General features: G+C 35.4%; 1 protein-coding gene across 1 annotated transcript in view; it reads left to right on the top strand.

Moving 5' to 3' along the window:
* The window catches only part of LOC115227945 (endoplasmic reticulum mannosyl-oligosaccharide 1,2-alpha-mannosidase), a 46,448-nt gene extending 37,079 nt beyond the window's left edge, over nt 1-9,369 (top strand). The window contains exons 8-11 of the mRNA XM_029798640.2: nt 3,185-3,372; nt 3,940-4,063; nt 5,215-5,409; nt 6,591-9,369. Of these exons, the coding sequence (XP_029654500.1) occupies nt 3,185-3,372; nt 3,940-4,063; nt 5,215-5,409; nt 6,591-6,923 (840 nt within the window). The 3' untranslated portion in view covers nt 6,924-9,369. The remainder of the gene's footprint in view (nt 1-3,184; nt 3,373-3,939; nt 4,064-5,214; nt 5,410-6,590) is intronic.
* The last annotated feature ends 10,413 nt before the right edge of the window (nt 9,370-19,782 follow it).

The raw sequence follows: 19,782 nt of genomic DNA, 5'->3' as shown, positions 1-19,782 counted from the left end.
AATGCACCCTATACACTCTGTAAAGTGGTTGATGTTAAGAAGGATTTATAGTTATTGAAACCATACCAAATAAAGTATTAATTCTGAATGAGAACTTACTTGATCTATGACAAGGCAGTATGGAAATCAAATGTAAAATAATAATAATAATGATGTTTTTAAAAAAATGCAAAAATGTATGGCAACCAAAAGAGACAGCACTTCTAATGAAATGTCATCATCATTTTGCATACCTTTTCCCATGCTTTTGTGGTTTGGATGGATTTGGGCCTTCTCCAGCAGAGTATTTCACAATGTATTATCCATCCTGTCCTTTATGAAGTTCAACATTTTGCAATCAACCTTCACCACATCTTCCCATGTCTTTTTCAGTTTTCACCTTCTGCAAGTTCTTTCCACTTGGATTACTTGGTATTTTGTTAGTCATCTGTCATCTTCCTCATACATCACATGTCTATACCAATGCGGTCTTCTTTCTAGTACACTACAGCTGAATCCTCTTAGACTCAGTTATTCCATTTGCTCATTTGTTCTCCATTAGTCATGCATGCTAACATTACACATCTAGCAGAGTATGCTCACATTATTTCTTTCCAGCCTTCGCATATCCTCAGCATTCAGTTACCATGTTTTGCTGCCATGCAATATTGGACTCTATAACCAAACATCTTACAGTCTGTTTCACACCCAGCAGAAATAACATCTCCCTAAATTCTTTGCACTCTGATTATTGTGCTTTCAGAGCATCCAATTTCACAGCTGATGAAGTTGCCTAAGAAACAGAAATCATTGCCTAGCTAACTTTTCTTTGTACATCTACAACCCATGAAGTCCTATTCTGCATGTGAACCCATTGCATCACTTGTGCAGTCATAATTTACTATGGATGATTGTAGCCCTTTTCCTGCATATTGAGTATAGCCACTTTTCAGGTGGTAGTAGAGTTATATATTCTTTGCTAAGAAATTTTTCTTAGGTAGGTTTACTTTTTGGATTTCTTGTTTCTAGGTTCAACTTCCATATTTGGAACATTTTCTTTAAATTCTATGACTTATTCAGTTTTGAAAACTAGGTAAGTAGCATACAAGAATTCCTATGAACAGCTAAACTTGAATGTCTCTCTTATGGCCTGGTTCTTCGATGGACACTTACCTGCATACTAAATCTTTATTGAACATGTTGCTGCCAACTTGTTAACAGCACCCCTGTCCATAGCTTGCACATTTCTCACAAGTCATGTGACCACTAGATTACATAGAGGGGAACCTTCTTGATGGCTTTCTCTAAGTAAGCAAATGCTAGGCATAGTGACTTAGATAAGAAGGCATCAGTAGTATGCTGTTCATACACAAATCTGTATAAGTATCTTTTCTAAGCTAATTTTCTTCGTAATTAGCTGTGCTATATCTTTTCTCTTACTTTCATAATTGACCCATAACTAAATGCCTCTGTTGTTGATTCTTTCTTTGTCCACAGCTGTAGATGATAACTGTCACATAAATCATTGAGAATGTCACCTTCCTCTACTAAATCATTAACTGTGTGAATGACTACTGCATTTACAATTTTGCCTGATATTGTCAAAGACTAAGCAACTGTCGCTGATGGTCCAGATGATTTCCCTACTTTTCTGTGCTTGGCCCATTTGACCATAAAGGCTTCATTGTTCAGTAGCTGGTTCCTTTGTTGGGTTTTCACAGGGTGGAGTTTTATAGAGCATTCCTTACTTCTTTTTCTTGGTATCCATGAGGGTGAGTGTACCACTGACATCCTGTGCACACTTCACCAATGACATCTTGATCATACTGGAACACCTCACATTTCTGATCTTCTCTCTCTGTATATTTGATTACTACAGTTTTGGATATAGTTCTAATAAACTGCACAGTAGCTTGGACAAGTCTATTCTACTATAGGACCAAGCCAACTAAATCCTTGTGAGTAAATTTGATAAGAGTAGACTGAAAAAACCTGTTTTGTGTGAGTGTGTTTACATTAGAGCTCTATGGGAGTTGCTTGCTATGAACAGTGTTGTTGACACACCTGTCAACAACTAGCCCACTCTCTTCACACCTTTGAAGATGTGAAATAAATTCCTTACTTGAAAAACAGGTGAGGGTTAGTGACAGACAAGATATCCAGCTGTAAAAACAAGATCTCACTAATGTATTTGTTTGACCCATGCTAGCATGGAAAATGAACAAATGAAACTCTGAAGCCACTGTGCTTTACAACCAGCAAATGAAATTCAAAAGTGTGTTTATTCTGCTTTCCATTTCATTCCTTACTAAGTACACCTGGCGCCTAGCTTCTCTTGTAGCTATTTACCAGTGTTTGCTCTATTTTTTCTTCTATTCTTTCCATATGTCTCTTAGCTCTTATGACTATTTATTATAAATTTCCACCTGGCTGGAAACTTCTTTCAACAGATTTGGCCTTTGGCTCACAGCAAGTTGTTTTGTAGAAACTCTCAGTTGTCTTCTATGCCATAAGCCTCTATCTTTCTCCCTCTTCATTGTTGGTGTTGCTTATTATTTCCTTGAATTTCTGTATGACCAAGGATCTTTAAGTGTCCATACTTCCCTTCTCAGTATTATCTAGTATCTATCAATCTTTCTAATTCTTACCTTCATGCTGCTAATCACTAGTCTTACTTTGATTTCTCTTCATTCTTTGCCCTTGTGCCATATCCACAGCCTCCATGTACATTGGAATAGCCATCATGGTGTTGCCCAACATTAAGGTCAGCATTGATAATGAGATTGCTGTCATCTGTTATCCAGGTAGTCTGTAGGAAAACCTCATTGAAACAGGCCTTTTGCTCATCTGTCAGTTCTGATTGTAGTGCAAAGATCACTGTTGCTATCATGTTGTTTATAACTAAGCTTAATTATTCTTTCACATACTCTACCTCAATTACTGCCAACAATTGATCTGTATGAGAATTTGTTCATAACCTGTTATTTTTTATTGTTTTCAGAGTAAAATATACTTCAATTAGTCCTTTTTTTATTATTATTATTATTATTATTAAAGATTAACTAACCTTTCATAAACTACTCACATCTAGAATATATAAAACAGATATACAGTGCATTTTTTGAAATTCGATTTTGTATTTCAGACGCATAATTTTTAAATCATGAATAGAAAACCTAGTTTATTTTAATTTTTCACCCTCTAGGTGGCTGCAAGTGAAGTATCTAATCATATTCATCGGCAACCAAAGAAAGATGGCTTAGTACCAATATTTATTAATGCTCAAACTGGTATTTTTCGAAACACTGCTACAATTACACTTGGTGCACGTGGGGACAGTTACTATGAATATCTACTAAAACAGTGGTTACAAACAGGAAAAATTAATAACACGTATGTTAAATTTGTATCTTTATTTTTAAGAAAGTCTACTTATAAACATTATACACTCTCAACAGAGCCTCTGTCTAGCTTGTGATGAATTTGAAAATAATATTTATAAAAAATATCAAGTAATGACTGGAGAAGATACATACTGTACATAATTTAATCCAAATTATTTTTTCCTCTTCTTAATCATTATTTATAATTAAAAATAATGTCTACTTCAAAAGTTTATGGTTTATGCAGCCCTGCTGTTTCCTGAATAATAAGCATTATATTTGATAGAATAATCTGAATGCTAAAGAATTTAGTTGAGTTTCTTGTGTGTTTTGGCTGTATTAGATGCAGACCCTATTTTCAATTCTATTACCATTGCTTGAATTTCCTTTATGCTTATGATAGTTTTAAAAAAAGCATGAAGATCCCACACTCTCATTTATGCCCTAGAATAAATCTGAGACCTTGTACCTATGTAAGAGATCAGTTATTATTTTGTAAATTAAAATCTGATATTTATTTTATTTATTGCTGGATACTAAAAGAATTTTCTTCATTCGAAATTCTGTTTCTCAACAGTTTCAAAGATGATTACTTAGAGGCAGTGAAAGGAATGCAGCTTCACCTCATGAAAATGTCAGAACCTAGCAAATTAGTGTATTTGGGGGAACTGCTTGGTGGTCGACATTTTAGTCCGAAAATGGTAAGCTGGATATATTATATTTTGATTTCTGTTTAGTCTAATGCAAACTTTTCTTTTTGTTGATGTTCTCTTATAATCTCTAACAAGTGACTCTTTTTCTACATTATCATCATCATTGTTCTAACATCCATTTTTCCATGTTTACATGGGTCAAATAGAATTTGATGAGGCAGATTTTCCAGTCAGAGGCACTTCCTGTTGCCAACCTTCACTTTTATTCAAGTATGGTACTATTTCACCATGACCAGATGTTTTCACAGAAGATTGGAAACAAAGGACACTGCATGACAGAAACATTTGTTTACAACTATCATGTGATGTCAAGGCAAGGTGACAGTAACACACACACACACACACACATATGCATATATAATATATATGATGGCCTTCTTTTAGTTCCGTCTTCTATACCTACCCACTCATAACGTTTTAGTCAGCCCAGGGTTATAATAGAAGACAGTTGCTCAAAGCACCTCACAATGGCACTGGACCCAAAATCATGTGATTGGGAAGCTAACTTTTTACCACAGCCAAACCAGCACCAACAGTGTATTGAAACTTGCTCTATCTCTGGAGTTGGCTGGATTTAATCAACATAACATAGTGATAATTCACTTTCAATGTTATTTATATTAGGTGTTATTTGCAATTAATTTGATGATTGAAAATCTCTGATACGGCTGTAGTTATTGTGAGACTTGAACTCACCTGCATATCTTATGTTGGTTGTGAATTAACAGAGTTGTTTGGAGTGTCAGGTGCAATGCTTAATATATTTAATTCTGGCTCTCTGAATATTTGGGTTGGCTATGGCTAGCTTCAACATAGAAGAGATAGAGTATTTGGGCTGGATATGACTGGTTTAAATGCAAAAGACTTAAGCTCTTGAATAATGAAGTTTAGAAACATTCAATAAAATATATATTGGTTGAAAGTGTATTGGCTCTACCTCTTTTATGTTCAAGTTAGCCATATCTGGCCTCTCACACCTAACCTACAGTGACTTTCAAAGTATAAATAATCACAACGTTGAAATCTCAAAGCTATGAAATAATGCACGATTAATTCAAAGTAATATGAATAAATGAACATTACATTTGACAAAGTAATCAGAATGCTAAAAAGTTAAAGTATAATTTCTTTTATTACAGGACCATCTTTTATGCTACCTCCCTGGAACATTGGCCCTTGGTTACATGCATGGCCTTGGAGATGATCATTTAGAACTGGCCAAGAAACTCATGAAAACTTGCTTCTATATGTATAATCGAATGCCCACCAAATTGAGTCCTGAAATTGTGTACTTCAATATGGCTCCAGGAGCTAAAGAGGATTTAATTGTAAAGGTAATTAAATGTTTAATTGTGAAATATTAATTTACACTGGATAAATGTAATATAAAGCTAAAATACTGGTTTAGAATTTTTTTTTTTTAAATTAATTATTCCCGTATTCCTTTTAGATTCTCCTGTGGGAGATGGGAAAGGTGTAGCTCGGTCAGTATATTTTGTTGTACTTGGACTCCTTGTTGGCTGATGGAAATGAATTCTCTATAACAATAATTTAAATGTAAAAGAGAATGAGATCAGATAAAATTTTACAGATTTCCTTGTGCAGGTATCTTCTACCATAGCCTTGGACCAACCAAAGCCTTGTGAATGGATTTGGTAGACGGAAACTGAAAGAAGCCCATAATGTATGTGTGTTTGTGTCTGTTCCCCACTGCTACTGCTTGACAACTGGTGTTGGTGTGCTTACGTCACTGTAACTTAACTGTTCAGCAAAGGAGACCGATAGGATAATACCAGGCTTAACAGAAAAAAATAAGCACGGGTTAATTCATTTGACTAAAAATTCTTCAAGGCGGTGCCCCAGCATGGTCTCAGTCTGATGATTGAAACAAGTAAAAGATAGAAGTAAAATATATAACCAGGCACAAACATGGCTGAGTGGCTACAAAGCTAACTTTGCAACTTTCAGGTTCATTCCCACTGTGCAGCACCTAGGGAAATTGTCTTCTTTTATAGTCACGGACCAACCGATGCTTTGTGAGTGAATTTGGTAGATGGAAACTATAAGGAGGCACGGCATGTGTATGTCTTTGTGTTTTTGTCCCCCACAACTACTTGACAACCAGTGATGGTTTGTTTATGTCCCCACAACTTAATGGGTTGGTAAAAGTGATTGACAGAATAAGTACCAGATTTTAAAATAAGTATTAGGGTTTATTTGTTGAATTAAACTCTTCTAGATGATGCCCAAGCATGGCCATGGTCCAGTGACTGCAACAACTAAAAGAGAATTGACTTCCACACTTGTTAATAATGCGAACATATACATGAATTACTTAAAAAGGAGTTTTCTTATCTAGATACTCTTCACTTGTGCGAGACAGTGAAATATAATCATTGTTTTATTATATTTCTATTGGTAATTGGTGTTTTATCAATTTATTTCTAAAATTGTAGCAATTTGGGTTTTTGTTTCATTCATTCGTCTATAAAACCTTATAATTATATCTTTACAGGCAGTAGATGCTCACAATCTTCATCGACCAGAAACAGTGGAAAGCCTTTTTTATTTATACCAAATTACTAAAGATAAAAAATACCAAGAGTGGGGTTGGATGATATTCCAAGCTTTTGAGAAATATACCAAGCTCCCTAATGCTGGTTATTCTGCTATCAATAATGTCAAAAGTATTACCAATCCTGGCTTTACAGATAAAATGGAAAGTTTCTTTTTAGCAGAAACCCTGAAATATTTCTATTTACTTTTCGCAGAAGGTGATGCTATTATTCCTTTGGACAAATATGTATTTAACAGTGAAGCTCATCCATTACCAATCTATAATTCTTAAATATATAAAAAAATTCATTCAAAATTTTTTTTTTCTTTTGCCATTTTTCATCACAGAAAAATAAACAAAACGGTTGTAAAAAAAGAACATTCTGAAGAAAATATGATTTCAGTTGTGCAGATTTTTAAAGAGCTGTATTATAAATTTTATTCAAAGACTCTTTAACTATATGTTATTTAAATCATCAAAAATGTGAAATAGTGGTGTTAATTCTCTGATTTAAATTATGTTCTACAGTAATAATACATTTATTTGTTACCAAGGTAAAGATTATGTTGTAAAATACATTTACTTTACCTACAGATTTCCTTCATAATAATGCTATTAAAAAATCCCAAAAAATTTGAATGCAATCCAGGGAGCAATACTAAAAAAATATTTATATTGGGAGTCTCTTTGGCAAAATTGTATTCTATCCTGTATAAAGATGATATAAATGTTTTACTGAAGTTAATGCATTATGCCAATTGATAAATATCATACAGACCAATAATCCTTTAGTATATTACCTATTTTTTATGCTGATTTCATTTTATTTATATAATAGATGAGCTGTTAAATATTGAAAAGGCATTGAAATGAAAATATATATATCATGATAAAATGCAATAGTTTTAATATTATACGTGTATTAAAATCTTGTCTAGTTTTTAATCTGAAATGTTATGAAAAGTTGTCATGTAACTGAGTAATATATTTGGATCAACCTTCCTTCATAAGAAAGTGGTCCAAAATTTTTGATTGCTGATTAAACATATGAGTAAGAATTACCTAAATGCAAAGAAAAAAGAATGTAATGTAAATATTTTTATGGAAAATAAGGAAAGAGAAAAAAATTTACGTCTTGATATTATGAAAATTAAATTGACATTGCCAAACTATAGGAGGTTTATGGTTGAATGATTCAGCCAGTATATTACTGGTTGAATTATTGAACTCAGCTGAATTTAAATTCTGAACATAAAAGGATGTAACTAAATAGTACAGCCTTATGTTTCTGACCTGTTTGCCATACTCTCGGATATTAATTAGAAGAAATAAGTGACGACTTGGGTCAGTTTTGCTGTGTATTTTATTGTTTTTAAATCAAACATCTCATTAATCAGTAATCACCAAGATTTGCATGTCATTTTGTACAAAGTCAAAATATCCAATTTAAACACAGCAAGTATAAATGCTATAGTTTCAGCAGATTAAATTCATCGATGACCTGAAACATATACCCTGTACGTAAAGATAAATGTATATGGCTGTACAAATGCTCTACCACCACCAAGCTTATGACAAGCTGAGCAGAGATTTTTATGCCTTGGTGGTCTTGTCCTAGAGAAGAATTTAGTGGACCTCAATAGTAACACTGAGTATACATCCATACATAAAAGAGGTGAAGAAAATGTGAAATGAGGCACAAAGTCTTAAGTTTTTACATTACTTTATTTGAGCATTATAACCAAGTCATCTATGTGTATACATCAAGCTCTTTAAAGCAGTCAATGTTAAAAACAACTATTTGTAATTTTCAAAGTTAATCATTAACAATGTATAAGTTTCAAAGTCTTTTGTATAGCTATTTTTTCTCCTTCACTCCATATGCATGAATTTGTTATGCTTAGTTCCATAAATAATTCTTGTAAAAAGATAGATGCAGGTGGGGAAATTTTATGTTTACAATAAGAATACATGGATTATTTCTTTTTAATATGGAGAAATTGACTCCATTATAATAATTTTAAAAGTACAGTCATCTAATTTCTCCAAATAAATACTTACCTAATGTGAATTTGGATTACTCAGTAAGTTAACTATTTGGGGGTGCTTTTAATAAGACAAAGCTATATTGTTTATAAAATAACCACTTCCTGTTTACAAATTTGAGTTACTTTTCTCACATTCTCTTCAATAATTCTTGGTACAAGTCTATTTTCCCCCTCACATTAAGCTTCAGTAAAGCTACATTGTGAAAGATAACTGGATATGATGTACTAGCCCCTTCTTCTCTTTCTCTGATCTCCCCACAAGTTTTGTGTTGAGATTGAGAAATAATCATGAAAGTCCAAGGTTTTCATGTATGTATATGTGCTGGTCCTTAAATTCAGCTGTTGTTCAGAGACAAAATAAATTGGGTGTTTAGAGCCTTTCCCATTGTGATACCTTCCAAAATTCTTCCAGTTGAATTTGTTGTAATTCTATCTTTGAATTTTTATTTTATCCCTGCCATTGTTGTTTACTGTCAATCAATAACTGGTATACTTCAATATACTAGTTATTGACTGATAGAGAAAAAGCAGGCAAATTTCCCTCAAATTGCACCCTGCTATTTTAAGTAAGGATAGGACATTTTGATTAATGTCCTACATAGCCCTAAAAAGACAGGATGGCCATCGCTAGAATACTTTGGATCATAGACCTGATGGTTAAGAGTTGACCTGGAGTTAAACATCAAAAAGAAAACACAAATTACAGCTCTTTAACTCCTATCTTATTTAACAAAAGTAAAAATATTTCTTGAAATATAAAATATGGGTGAAGAGGGTATTCATGCAATGAAACTAATCTAAAATTACTCATCTGGTTCTATAAAAATAGTTAAAACCTCAATTTATGAAAAATAGTAATAAGAGTTCAGTAATATTTATAAATTTGTGAAAACAAATGAGTTCAGGCAATAAAATTTACTTTTTGTAAAAAAAAAAAAAAACGATCTGTCTCATGTTTTTTTCTTATAACCTTATTAATACCAATTCACCTATACTGAAGTGTTCATCTTGATATTAACCTTTTTAGCATTTAAACTGGCCATATCCAGTCAAAATATTCTGTTTTAGGTTCAAAATGATCAGATCCTGCCTCTCCCACCTACCCTACAATGTCATTCTGAAAATAAAGTTACATCATTGAAATCTCAAAAATACAAGATAATACATGATTAATTCCAAGCAATGTAAATAAATAAGCATTACATCTGACAAAATAATCTGAATGCTAAAAGGTTAAACTCTAACAGAATCTCATTATAATATAAGATTTGATTTGGTCACTAAAATAATATACCAATTATAAAGCTGCATATATATTTTACTTAACTCAGTCAAAATCTTGATTATACTGAAAACAGAAATGCACTCATAAAAAGCTGAAGTAGACCGTATGTATTTTCAGGGCATTTGCACCCTGTGAATTCTGCAGAAAACTAATTTATAATTTTATATGCAGTATATAGGAATCAAAAACAATGTCATATCATGTATCATGAAGTACTATTATGGTTTAATATAACCAGGATACAATATTTCCTTTCTTAAACTATTCAAAGCTGGGTTTTTTTCTGTATTTTATTCCAGCTTTGTTTTGAAACAACTTTCTGTTTTCATGAAGAACTTGATCTAAGCAGAAACTAACTGAAGCATGAAATGTGGTAATAACTTAATAGCACTAAAATTCATAGAACTCTAAATCATGACAAATAGCAACATATGGCCTTGGAATATAATTACACTAGAGCAATCATTTTTAGGAGACTTAGTGCCTTTATTCAACCCTTTAGCATTTAAACTGGCCACATCTAGCCCAGATTTTCTGTTTTATGTTTGAGCTGCCAAATCTGACCTCTCATACCTACCCCACAATGTCATTCTAAAAATAAACAATCACTTCCTCAAAATCTTGAAGCTGAGGTAATGCATGATTAATTCAAAACAATGTGAATGAATAAACATTACATTTGACAGAATGATCTGAATGTTAAAGGGTTAATCCAGACCCCTACACAAAACAAAAGGATGTTGGTGAAAATTTTTCCATCTAAATAAAAAGGGATTAATGTAGTGACAATTTATAGCCCAAACAATCAATGTTGGAGCCATTTTCACACTTAAATTCAAAATGCAGGTGATTTATTTATACAGAAATGCTTTTTGTTGATCTGAAATTGTCTTTTATTCAAGCAGATATTCTTTTGAGTGTCACCAATAGGGTAGGGTAACTGATTGATATTTGTGTTTATCTTCAGATGTAATATCATTGTTTATATTAGAGAAGCATCTATATCAAATGAACAAGGACAAAGAATTGTCCCAATGTGGGACTCCTTTTTAACTCAAGAAATATTCCTATCCAAGGTTGATCAATTTTTTTGTTGGAAACAATTGGCAATGAGAATTGCTAAAACTAGTTAAATTAGTTGTTTTTCTTTTGTTCTTTTATTTTTTGCCGAACTGCTATGTTACAGGGATGTAAACACCAGTTGTCAAGCAGTGACTGGTGGAAAAACACAGGTACACACACACACAAATATATATCTTTATATATATAAAACTGAGAATGTGTGTCTGTTTCCCTAAAACTTGAGAACTACACAACCAATTTCATTCAAATTTTACACATGTAGTTTCATGGGCAAAAAAAAAAGTTCAACTTCTTGCCTAGAGCGAGCCCATAGCAATATCATATCTTCTCCACTTTCAGTATTACGTGTTAAAAGGGAAACAAAAATATTTCTCTATTTTATATCAGATGCTTTCACTTTAACAATAAAAATAATAATAACAATTGAATTATATGTAGTAAGTAATAATTAAAATCAAACTAAAGTATAATATAATTGTAACATAACAAAAGTAAAAATAGCAATTGGTATAAAATTGCATCAATGATTTGAACTTGAATAAGTGGTTTCACATGAATGGGAATAAATTAAAAATAAAATTAGCGTGCAGAAACGGAATAATCCAGATGGATAATAAAAAAATTAAATTAAAGAAAAGACTATTGTCTATAAGGTATACAATGTAGAGAAAAAAGATTTGTCACAATAGAAGCAAGGTTCGAGTCAACAGAGTGTGCAAGGGAGTACTCGACTCAAACTTGCAAGGTGGAAATATTTTATTTTTACCTTTATATCTGGGATGTAGGACGTTCCAGAAAAAAATTTTAAATGCCCAAAGAAGTAGAGGTAGGCTGGATTGTAGCCACACTTCTATACAAGAGGGAGGACAAGATACAATTGATCGAAATTACAAGAGACAGGCTAACAATTCCAGTCTGTTATATATTTTGAGTATTGTTATCACTAGCGATATCAAGATATAACTTTGTATTTTGTGTGTAGATGTATATATATAGATGTACATGTTATATGTACACATATATACATGCACTAGCACTATGACCCGGCAACGACGGGTCTTTAATGCTAGTATATATATATATATATATACACACAACAGGCTTCTTTCAGTTTCTATCTATAAAATTCACTCACAAGGTTATAGTAGAAGATATTTACCCAAGGTGCCTTGCAGTGGGACAATGTGGAACCATGTGGTTGGGAAGCAAGCTTCTTACCACATAACCATGCCCATATATTTTATTCTAACTTTGGTACAAGGCCAGCAATTTTGAGGAGGAAAAGTTAGATAACATAAACCCAATACTCAACTGGGATTTATTTTATGAACGCCAAAAGAGGATAGTTGACCTTGGCAGAGTTAGAGCTGTGAATATACAGAGCCAAAAGACATTACACTAAGCATTTTGTCTGGCACTCTAACAATTCTGCTAGCTCACACCTTTATTATATAATATTACTGTGAAAATTTGGTAGTTATCTTGAGTGTGTAGATAGCTCTTGTGAGCTGTCTGCAGTATTTTACAGAGTACCCACACTAAAATCCTCTTCAGCTGTAACTGGAGATCCCAACTATTTCAGCACCTTCTGACTACTGCACCCTCCAGCAATGATGAATAGCAGTTGCAATTAGGAATGTCTAGTCTTTTGGCCCATATTATAGCCTGGTGTTCATGCCATCCATGCAGCCACCACAACCAAACTGAGCATAGCAGTAACCATGCAGCAACCCATGTTTTGACTTGTTGCATCTTGTCAGCCAGAAGAACCTGGACCTTGGAGCTTAATACTTTCAACAAACAAATTTTTTCACTATTCACTGAAGTTTTATTCTTTCATCTGTTTCTCACATGGATTGTGTTGAGATTATTACAATGAGTTACTTCCAGTGTTTTTTTTTTCCATAAGTAGCCTTTCTTCATCCTGTGCCCGTTTGCTCATTTCTTCTTTAGGTTTGTCATAGCCTCATCAAGTATAGCTCACCAAATTCTACAAATAATTAAGGTAAATAAGTATATTTTTCTTGATGATTCTCTCAAGTTGCTCTATAGAACTATACAGAGATCATTACCTAGAAATGCTCAAACCTATATCTCACTGGCTCTGGGCCTTTTTTTACCTTCTAAATAGAATGAAATTCTGTCTGTTCAGGACCCCTGTATCTCAGTCTATATTTGCTCAACATAGATATACTTTTTTGGAATCAGGATGATCCTGGGATTGAAAACCTGACCTTCTTTTGGTTCTTCAACATTTGGCATTGAGATCTGATGTAAGAGCATTTGGGCTATTTCTAGCAGGCAAGGCGACTGTGAGAGGTTTCAAATGGTTTATAAGATTTACCTCGCTTAGCTATAATAATAAACGCAAGTGTTAGAAAACTGACCAAAGCTTTTTGAATTTAATACCAAACTTTGTGACAGTTACCTACAATAATACAATTGACAAGAGTCAAGGACAATCACTCGAAATTGTTGGACTTCACTTCATGCAGCAGTACTTTTTCCATGTTCAGCTCTATGTTGGTTGTTCTAGAGTTGGAAATGGCAACAATCTCTTCCTACTAACACCAAATGGTAAAACCAAGAATGTTGTTCCTGTTGCTTTACAGTGATCTTCAAATGTCACAGTGGTATAAAATTCTCCAAAATGTGATGTTCTGTGATATAAATCTGAGATGGTAGGATACCAATAAAAGTTTTATTACTATTGCTCTCTTCAGTTTGGGGCTGAAGGTCCAATTAGCCCTCCACAGGCTAGCTTAAAAGTCCGCACAGAGTGCAGCTCTTAAGCTAGTTTGTTGTTTGTTCCTTCTCGAGCCACACCTGGCTCATAGGGCCAGTTTCCTTGGTGTATAGGTTCCCCATCTGGACAGGACGCCGGTCCGTCGCAGGAGGACACAGTGAAAGTTGTGGCAAAAGAGTCAGCAGAAGTTCACCATTACCTTCTGCCGGAGGTGTTTCGCTCATAAACACACACATCACCCAGTCTGAGATTCAAACCCACAATCCCTCAACTGCGAGTCCGCTGCTCTAACCACTAGGCCATGTGCCTCCAAAGCTAGTTTATAATAAAGCCCAATTGGATAAACAGGTAATAGATTCCTGGCTACAATAGGGTTCTTCCTAACTGCAACTCCTATGAATTTCTTTACCACTATCAATTTGTGCAGCACTCTCGCATATTTTTGACATGGGTCATCATCCTTTTGAGTTCCTACAAATCAAAGCCATAAATATGTTGAAAGACAAAATAGCTATGATGGTGATAATATATATTTTAATGCACCATTTATTTTTTTAACATTTTTTTAAATTCAAAAAATGAGTAGCAAATCAAACGTGTTTTAGACTATACTAGACACTGTAATTCAAACTAATCGATACAATAATGGGAATAATTGGTGATGTAATATGTTTGCAGGGAATATATGAAGATTTCGCTAATAGGATCACAAATGAAAAAGGTCCCTTTTTTTCTACTTCAGAGATTCACAACTGTATCAGTGCTACTTCAGCATTCGATATACAAGGTAGATTACTTCTTAGTTTTCTTTTCAATTTCTAAAAACCCATAAGATGTTGGCTAAAGATTTTTACAATGTGATCAAGGATATATATATATATATATACATCTATCTATATATATCCTTCTATGTTTATATATATATATATATGTACAGCTATGTATATATATATATATGTATGTGTGTATATATATATATATATATATATATTATATATATATATACATGTATGTGTCACTGAGGCCACTCACATATAAATATATAACCTCTCTCTCTCTTTTTCTCTATCAATCACTACGAAAAGTGAAAAACAATTTCAGTTATCTCCCTCATACACACACACCAGCACCATTACTCAGTCTCCACACACACCACTTTGTCTCGCACACCCGATCAATTCTTCCACTTTACGCTGACTTCAAAAGATAACTTCCCTGATCCAATCGTGCTCTCTCTTTCGCTTTTACGCCGACTTCAAAAGATCCCCTCCCTCCACATATGTAAAAAATGTTTTTTCATTTTACGGAAAGCGACGACCTTGTTCAGAAACATAAACAAATGCACGTGGTTTAAGAAGTGATATAAACTGCTCAAAACGAAGGATCGCCGAAACAGGATATTGAATGGAATAATTCCCCGTTTGAACTTTTAAAATTACATGTGTGAGTGCTAGAAATCTACGGATGCACAAACCGGAGAAAATGAAACAAATATGGGAAAACTGGTTCCGAAACACCCTCGAGTGGGGAACGGTTCTCAAAAATTAACCCCCAGTTGTTTTCCTCCAAAATACCTACGTTCTTGGAATCTACATAGTCCGAGGTATATTTGTAGAGAATTTCATTAAAAAAAATATCCATTTTCTTGAAAGTTAAGACGAATAGAAGTGAACGCCGGTGAATTTTCCGAAATTCCCCACCCCTCCTAAAACACTTTCCCCGACAGGTTTTGAATATTCGAAATCTACATGATATAACTTAGATATGTTTCGACCAAAGATTGGTCTAGGCCATGTCTAACTTAATAGCACCACCTGATAGGATTATTCGAATCCCGTTTAAATCAAGTAGTGAGTTGTATCCAATTATGGGTGACTTATCTGGTATTCTTTGAAGGAATCTATCCAGACTCCGTTTAAAGTTGATGGGATCCTGTTCCTCTTTGATCTCCCTCGGGGCAATGTTAAATAGGGCAGGGCCTGTTGAGGAAAAGAAATTATGTTGCAGTGTACATGTATGTTGTGATCTTGAATTGGGCAGAGGACGTATGGCACGTGGTCCCAGTCTTGGATGAACCTTGAAGCTAATGTTAAGGTCGTTTGGGTTTGTAGACAATTTCATTAAAAAATATCTATTTTTCTGAAAGTTATCATCAACCAAAGTCGGGGGACAGAAACCTGTAGTTATGCCTTCCTCATGACTACTTTTGAGTAACATATTTCAAATTCAAAATTTTTATTTTCATTCATTCAATTGGTTGTTCGTTTTATTTGATAGACAGACAGATAAACACACCTTCATACGCGGAGGTTGTTTTTTTTATCGCGGGTGCCACTGATTTATGCGTGCGTCCGTCTACTGACTGGCGTGAGTGCGCGTGTCGGGTCTACTCTTAAATAGTAACACTCATAAATACATTCCCAACTATACATTTCCGAGAAATGCAGAAAGCAACACATGAACGTGCGAGCAATTTAAAATAAAAGTTCTATTAGACACAGAGGGCTTTAAAAAAATAGATTTAAAAGCGTTTAAAACTAAAAAGCCTGAGTTAGCCAATGATTTCAAATCAATCCTCTAGAAAGTATAGCGAGACATCTGAATAATTTTGAATTTCAGTTTAAAGGTTTACGCGACTCCATAAAGAAAACTTTTTTTTAAAAAAAACGCAACGTTATATATTTATGCCATGCTAAATTAATCCCCCAAAATATCGTTTCAGTTATACCTTTCATTTTTCTACAAAAATTATGGAATGCATCTAAACATTCGAAAATATTCAGAATAAACTACAAATTACATGAAAATTACTTAAAAGGAAACTATACTTCAAAAGTTACTAGAAAGTCTTCCTCAGCGTTGGTGAAGTCATAACATCGTTTGATTGAACATCAGTAAGTTGATAGATTAACATCATAAGAAGACTTTACAAGTAACATTATCTTTTTATCTTGTGAAAAAACTGACAGCACACCCTTAATTCATTAAAAAAAAACTATCCCGCTCCAATAACCAACATGCCCGCCTTTAGGAATATACACGATACTACACAATAAAGACGATATATATATACATCCGTGTAGCTGAAACTAGGTCTGTACATTTCTAGAAGTGGATGGAAATTTGTGGAAACATCTGAATGAAGGGAGAAAAGTAATCAACTAATTGATAATATTAAATAACAGAAAAATTTTTCTTAAAGAAATTAAAATGGAAGATAGCCGCACGTGTTTTTAGAAATTTCTAGGATGAATATTTTAAAATAGCACTATGCAAGGTAGTTCAGATAGAGCTAATTTGAATTTATCAGGAATCAAATCAGACATTATCATCATTACAAAGATATTATCCATTACCTGGACCGGTACATGTGGAAATTTATCTGCATGTGCTGTTCCCAAAAAACTGCTATTACATCCTAAGTCATTAATTACAATAACAAATTAAGTATACATCCGAAATTATTTTTCAACTAAATGTCTCACAGAAGGAAATTAATGATACGTATTTATGCTGTGAAATAACCTGTTCCTTTTACGGGTAGCGGGAAATTCACATATAATGACAGTCATCAACTTTTAACTAGCGAGTCTACACAAAACATTTTAAACTGTAAACTACGCACGGTTACACTCATTAGCTAAAAGGAAGCGGAAAGGAAAGTCAAATGAATTTATAGACAAGAATGATTGTAGCGCCCTCTTTTGATCAGACTTTAAAACCATAAGGGAGATAATAAAGTAAAATCTAATTGATTCTCTCACTGTTGTAAAGGTACAATTTCTGTGGAAAAGAAAATACTTTTCTTCTACTTGTTTCAGTAGACTGTGGCTACGTCGGAAACGATTCCACAGTTAAGTCTGTGACGAACAAGAAGGGTGATGTGGTAAACAAACCAGAGGAGATGTGTCGGACCTTTCAGGAGCACTTCGCCCACCTTTTCGGGTGCGAGGGTGGTCCGGATGTGGGGGTGGACCTCACGGGCCTCCTCACCGGGTTGCCGCGCCTCTCGGGGAGGGGGGTCGGAGAGCTGTGAAGGGTCAATCACACCTGAGGAGGTTACGGAGGCCATAGCTAACTGTGGCAGAGGTAAGGCACCGGGACTCGATGGTTTACCCTACGAATTATACAGAAGTATGCCAGACTTGTTCGGGCCGATATTGGTCAGCGTCTTCGCGAACTGGAATCAGAATGGGAAGATCCCCAGATCTGTACGCCGGGGAGTGATGACGCTGATCAGGAAAGACCCGGGCAAGGGGGACAGAATAGATAATTTCAGGCCCATCACCCTGCTAAACGCAGAGGTGAAGATTTTGGCCAAGGTATTGACGAAAAGGTTGACGCGTGTCGTGAAAGATCTGATCGGGGAGGCACAAACCTGTGCAGTCCCCAAAAGAACTATTCAGGACAATCTTCACCTCATACGTTACACCATAGAGGGATTTGAGAATAACACTGGCAAGGGTGGGGCATTGGTCCACCAGAGTAGAGCATTCGATAAGGTGAATCATCGTTACCTGGTGTGTGTGCTCGTACAGTTCGGACTGGGGACTGGCTTCCTCGGGTGGATTACACAGTTGTACGACAACATCGACTCGATTGTTCGGGTAAACGGTCTACTCTCTAAGCCATTCCGCATCAAACAGTCAGTTCGTCAAGGGTGTCAGCTCTCCCCGCTTTTATATGTGATGGCTCTCGAGCCATTACTGCGAAAGCTGAGCGTCATCCCGACGAATCCAGGAGGCGGAGGTTCTGTTACTGCGTATGCGGACGACATCACCATCATCGTGACCAAGATGGAACTCCCACAGAAGGTAGGAGACATCATCAAGGCATACGAAACGGTGACAGGAGCAAAAATCAACCGGGAAAAGTCAGTCGGCCTGCAACTCGGCACCTGGGTTGGCAGGACGATGCCTCCGAACAGCATCGTGGGTTGCTGGACGGAGGGCCCGGTTAAATTGCTAGGGGTCTGGTTTGGTCCAGATAGAAAAGAACTGGTCGGAGGTCACGAGCAAGGTGGCTCATGCGGTCAGGATTTGGTCTTGGCGGTGGCTATCCTTGAAAGGGAGGGCGGAGGTGGCCAATGTGTTCATGGCATCGGTCATCATATTCCGCTTAACCGTCGTCTCCTGTCCAGACTCATGGGTAAGCAAGTTGGAGAGGCAAATCTTTCGCTTCCTGTGGAAGGGTTCCACTCCTCTTGTGAGACGATCTATCTGCTGTCAACAGCTGTTAAAGGGTGGGTTAGGGATGCCTTGGCTGTTGATGCGCAGACATGCGCTGAGGCTGAGGCATCTTTGGCTCTACCTGGAGGGTGAACGGGTGTGGTCCCCGCTCGCAAAACAGACTTTCCCCAGCTTCACCAGTTTTGGTGGTAGAGAAAGCTGGTTTCGTCGCAGACTAAAATCGAGTATGTGGTATTCGGAGTGCCGGAAGGCCCTCATACGCTTCATGACGAACGAAGGCAAGCATGGCTTTCTCGTGATAGTAGCAGTTGCGAAAGAGGTTATATGGAAGACCAGAATGAAAGGTATACTGTCAGACACCATGACCTCTGGCACCGCCCTAACGAACTTCTTTAGATTCCATCTGAAGAGGAAGGTGGAGCTAGAGAAAAGGTGTCTGACAGAGTCTATATTAAAAAAAAGATGGATGCGTGTCGCTCGGATGCTGGGTGTGAAAGGCTCTGCATGAACACGCCACGATCACCTACCAAAAGGTTGCAGCTACAATAACAGGGCCCGTGGGGTCGGCTATCCTGTTCTTTTATCTTCATTATTTTCTTTGTTTATTTGTCCTTATTTAATTTTCATTGTAATTTCATTCCTTTGTAAATAACTCATCCGATTTCATTGTAAAAAGTTCCATGTTGACCCCAAACATTGTATTGTCCCATCTGTTTTAATCCGTATGGATAATAAAGAAATTGTGGCTACGTCGGGACACCACCCGGAAGGGTTTTTACCCAACTAATGATTTTTAAAG

This window comes from Octopus sinensis, linkage group LG2 (genome assembly GCF_006345805.1).
Source record: "Octopus sinensis linkage group LG2, ASM634580v1, whole genome shotgun sequence".
Taxonomy (NCBI): Eukaryota; Metazoa; Mollusca; class Cephalopoda; order Octopoda; family Octopodidae; genus Octopus; species Octopus sinensis.
Note: the sequence above shows the minus strand (reverse complement) of the source record. Positions and strands in the feature narration are given on the sequence as shown.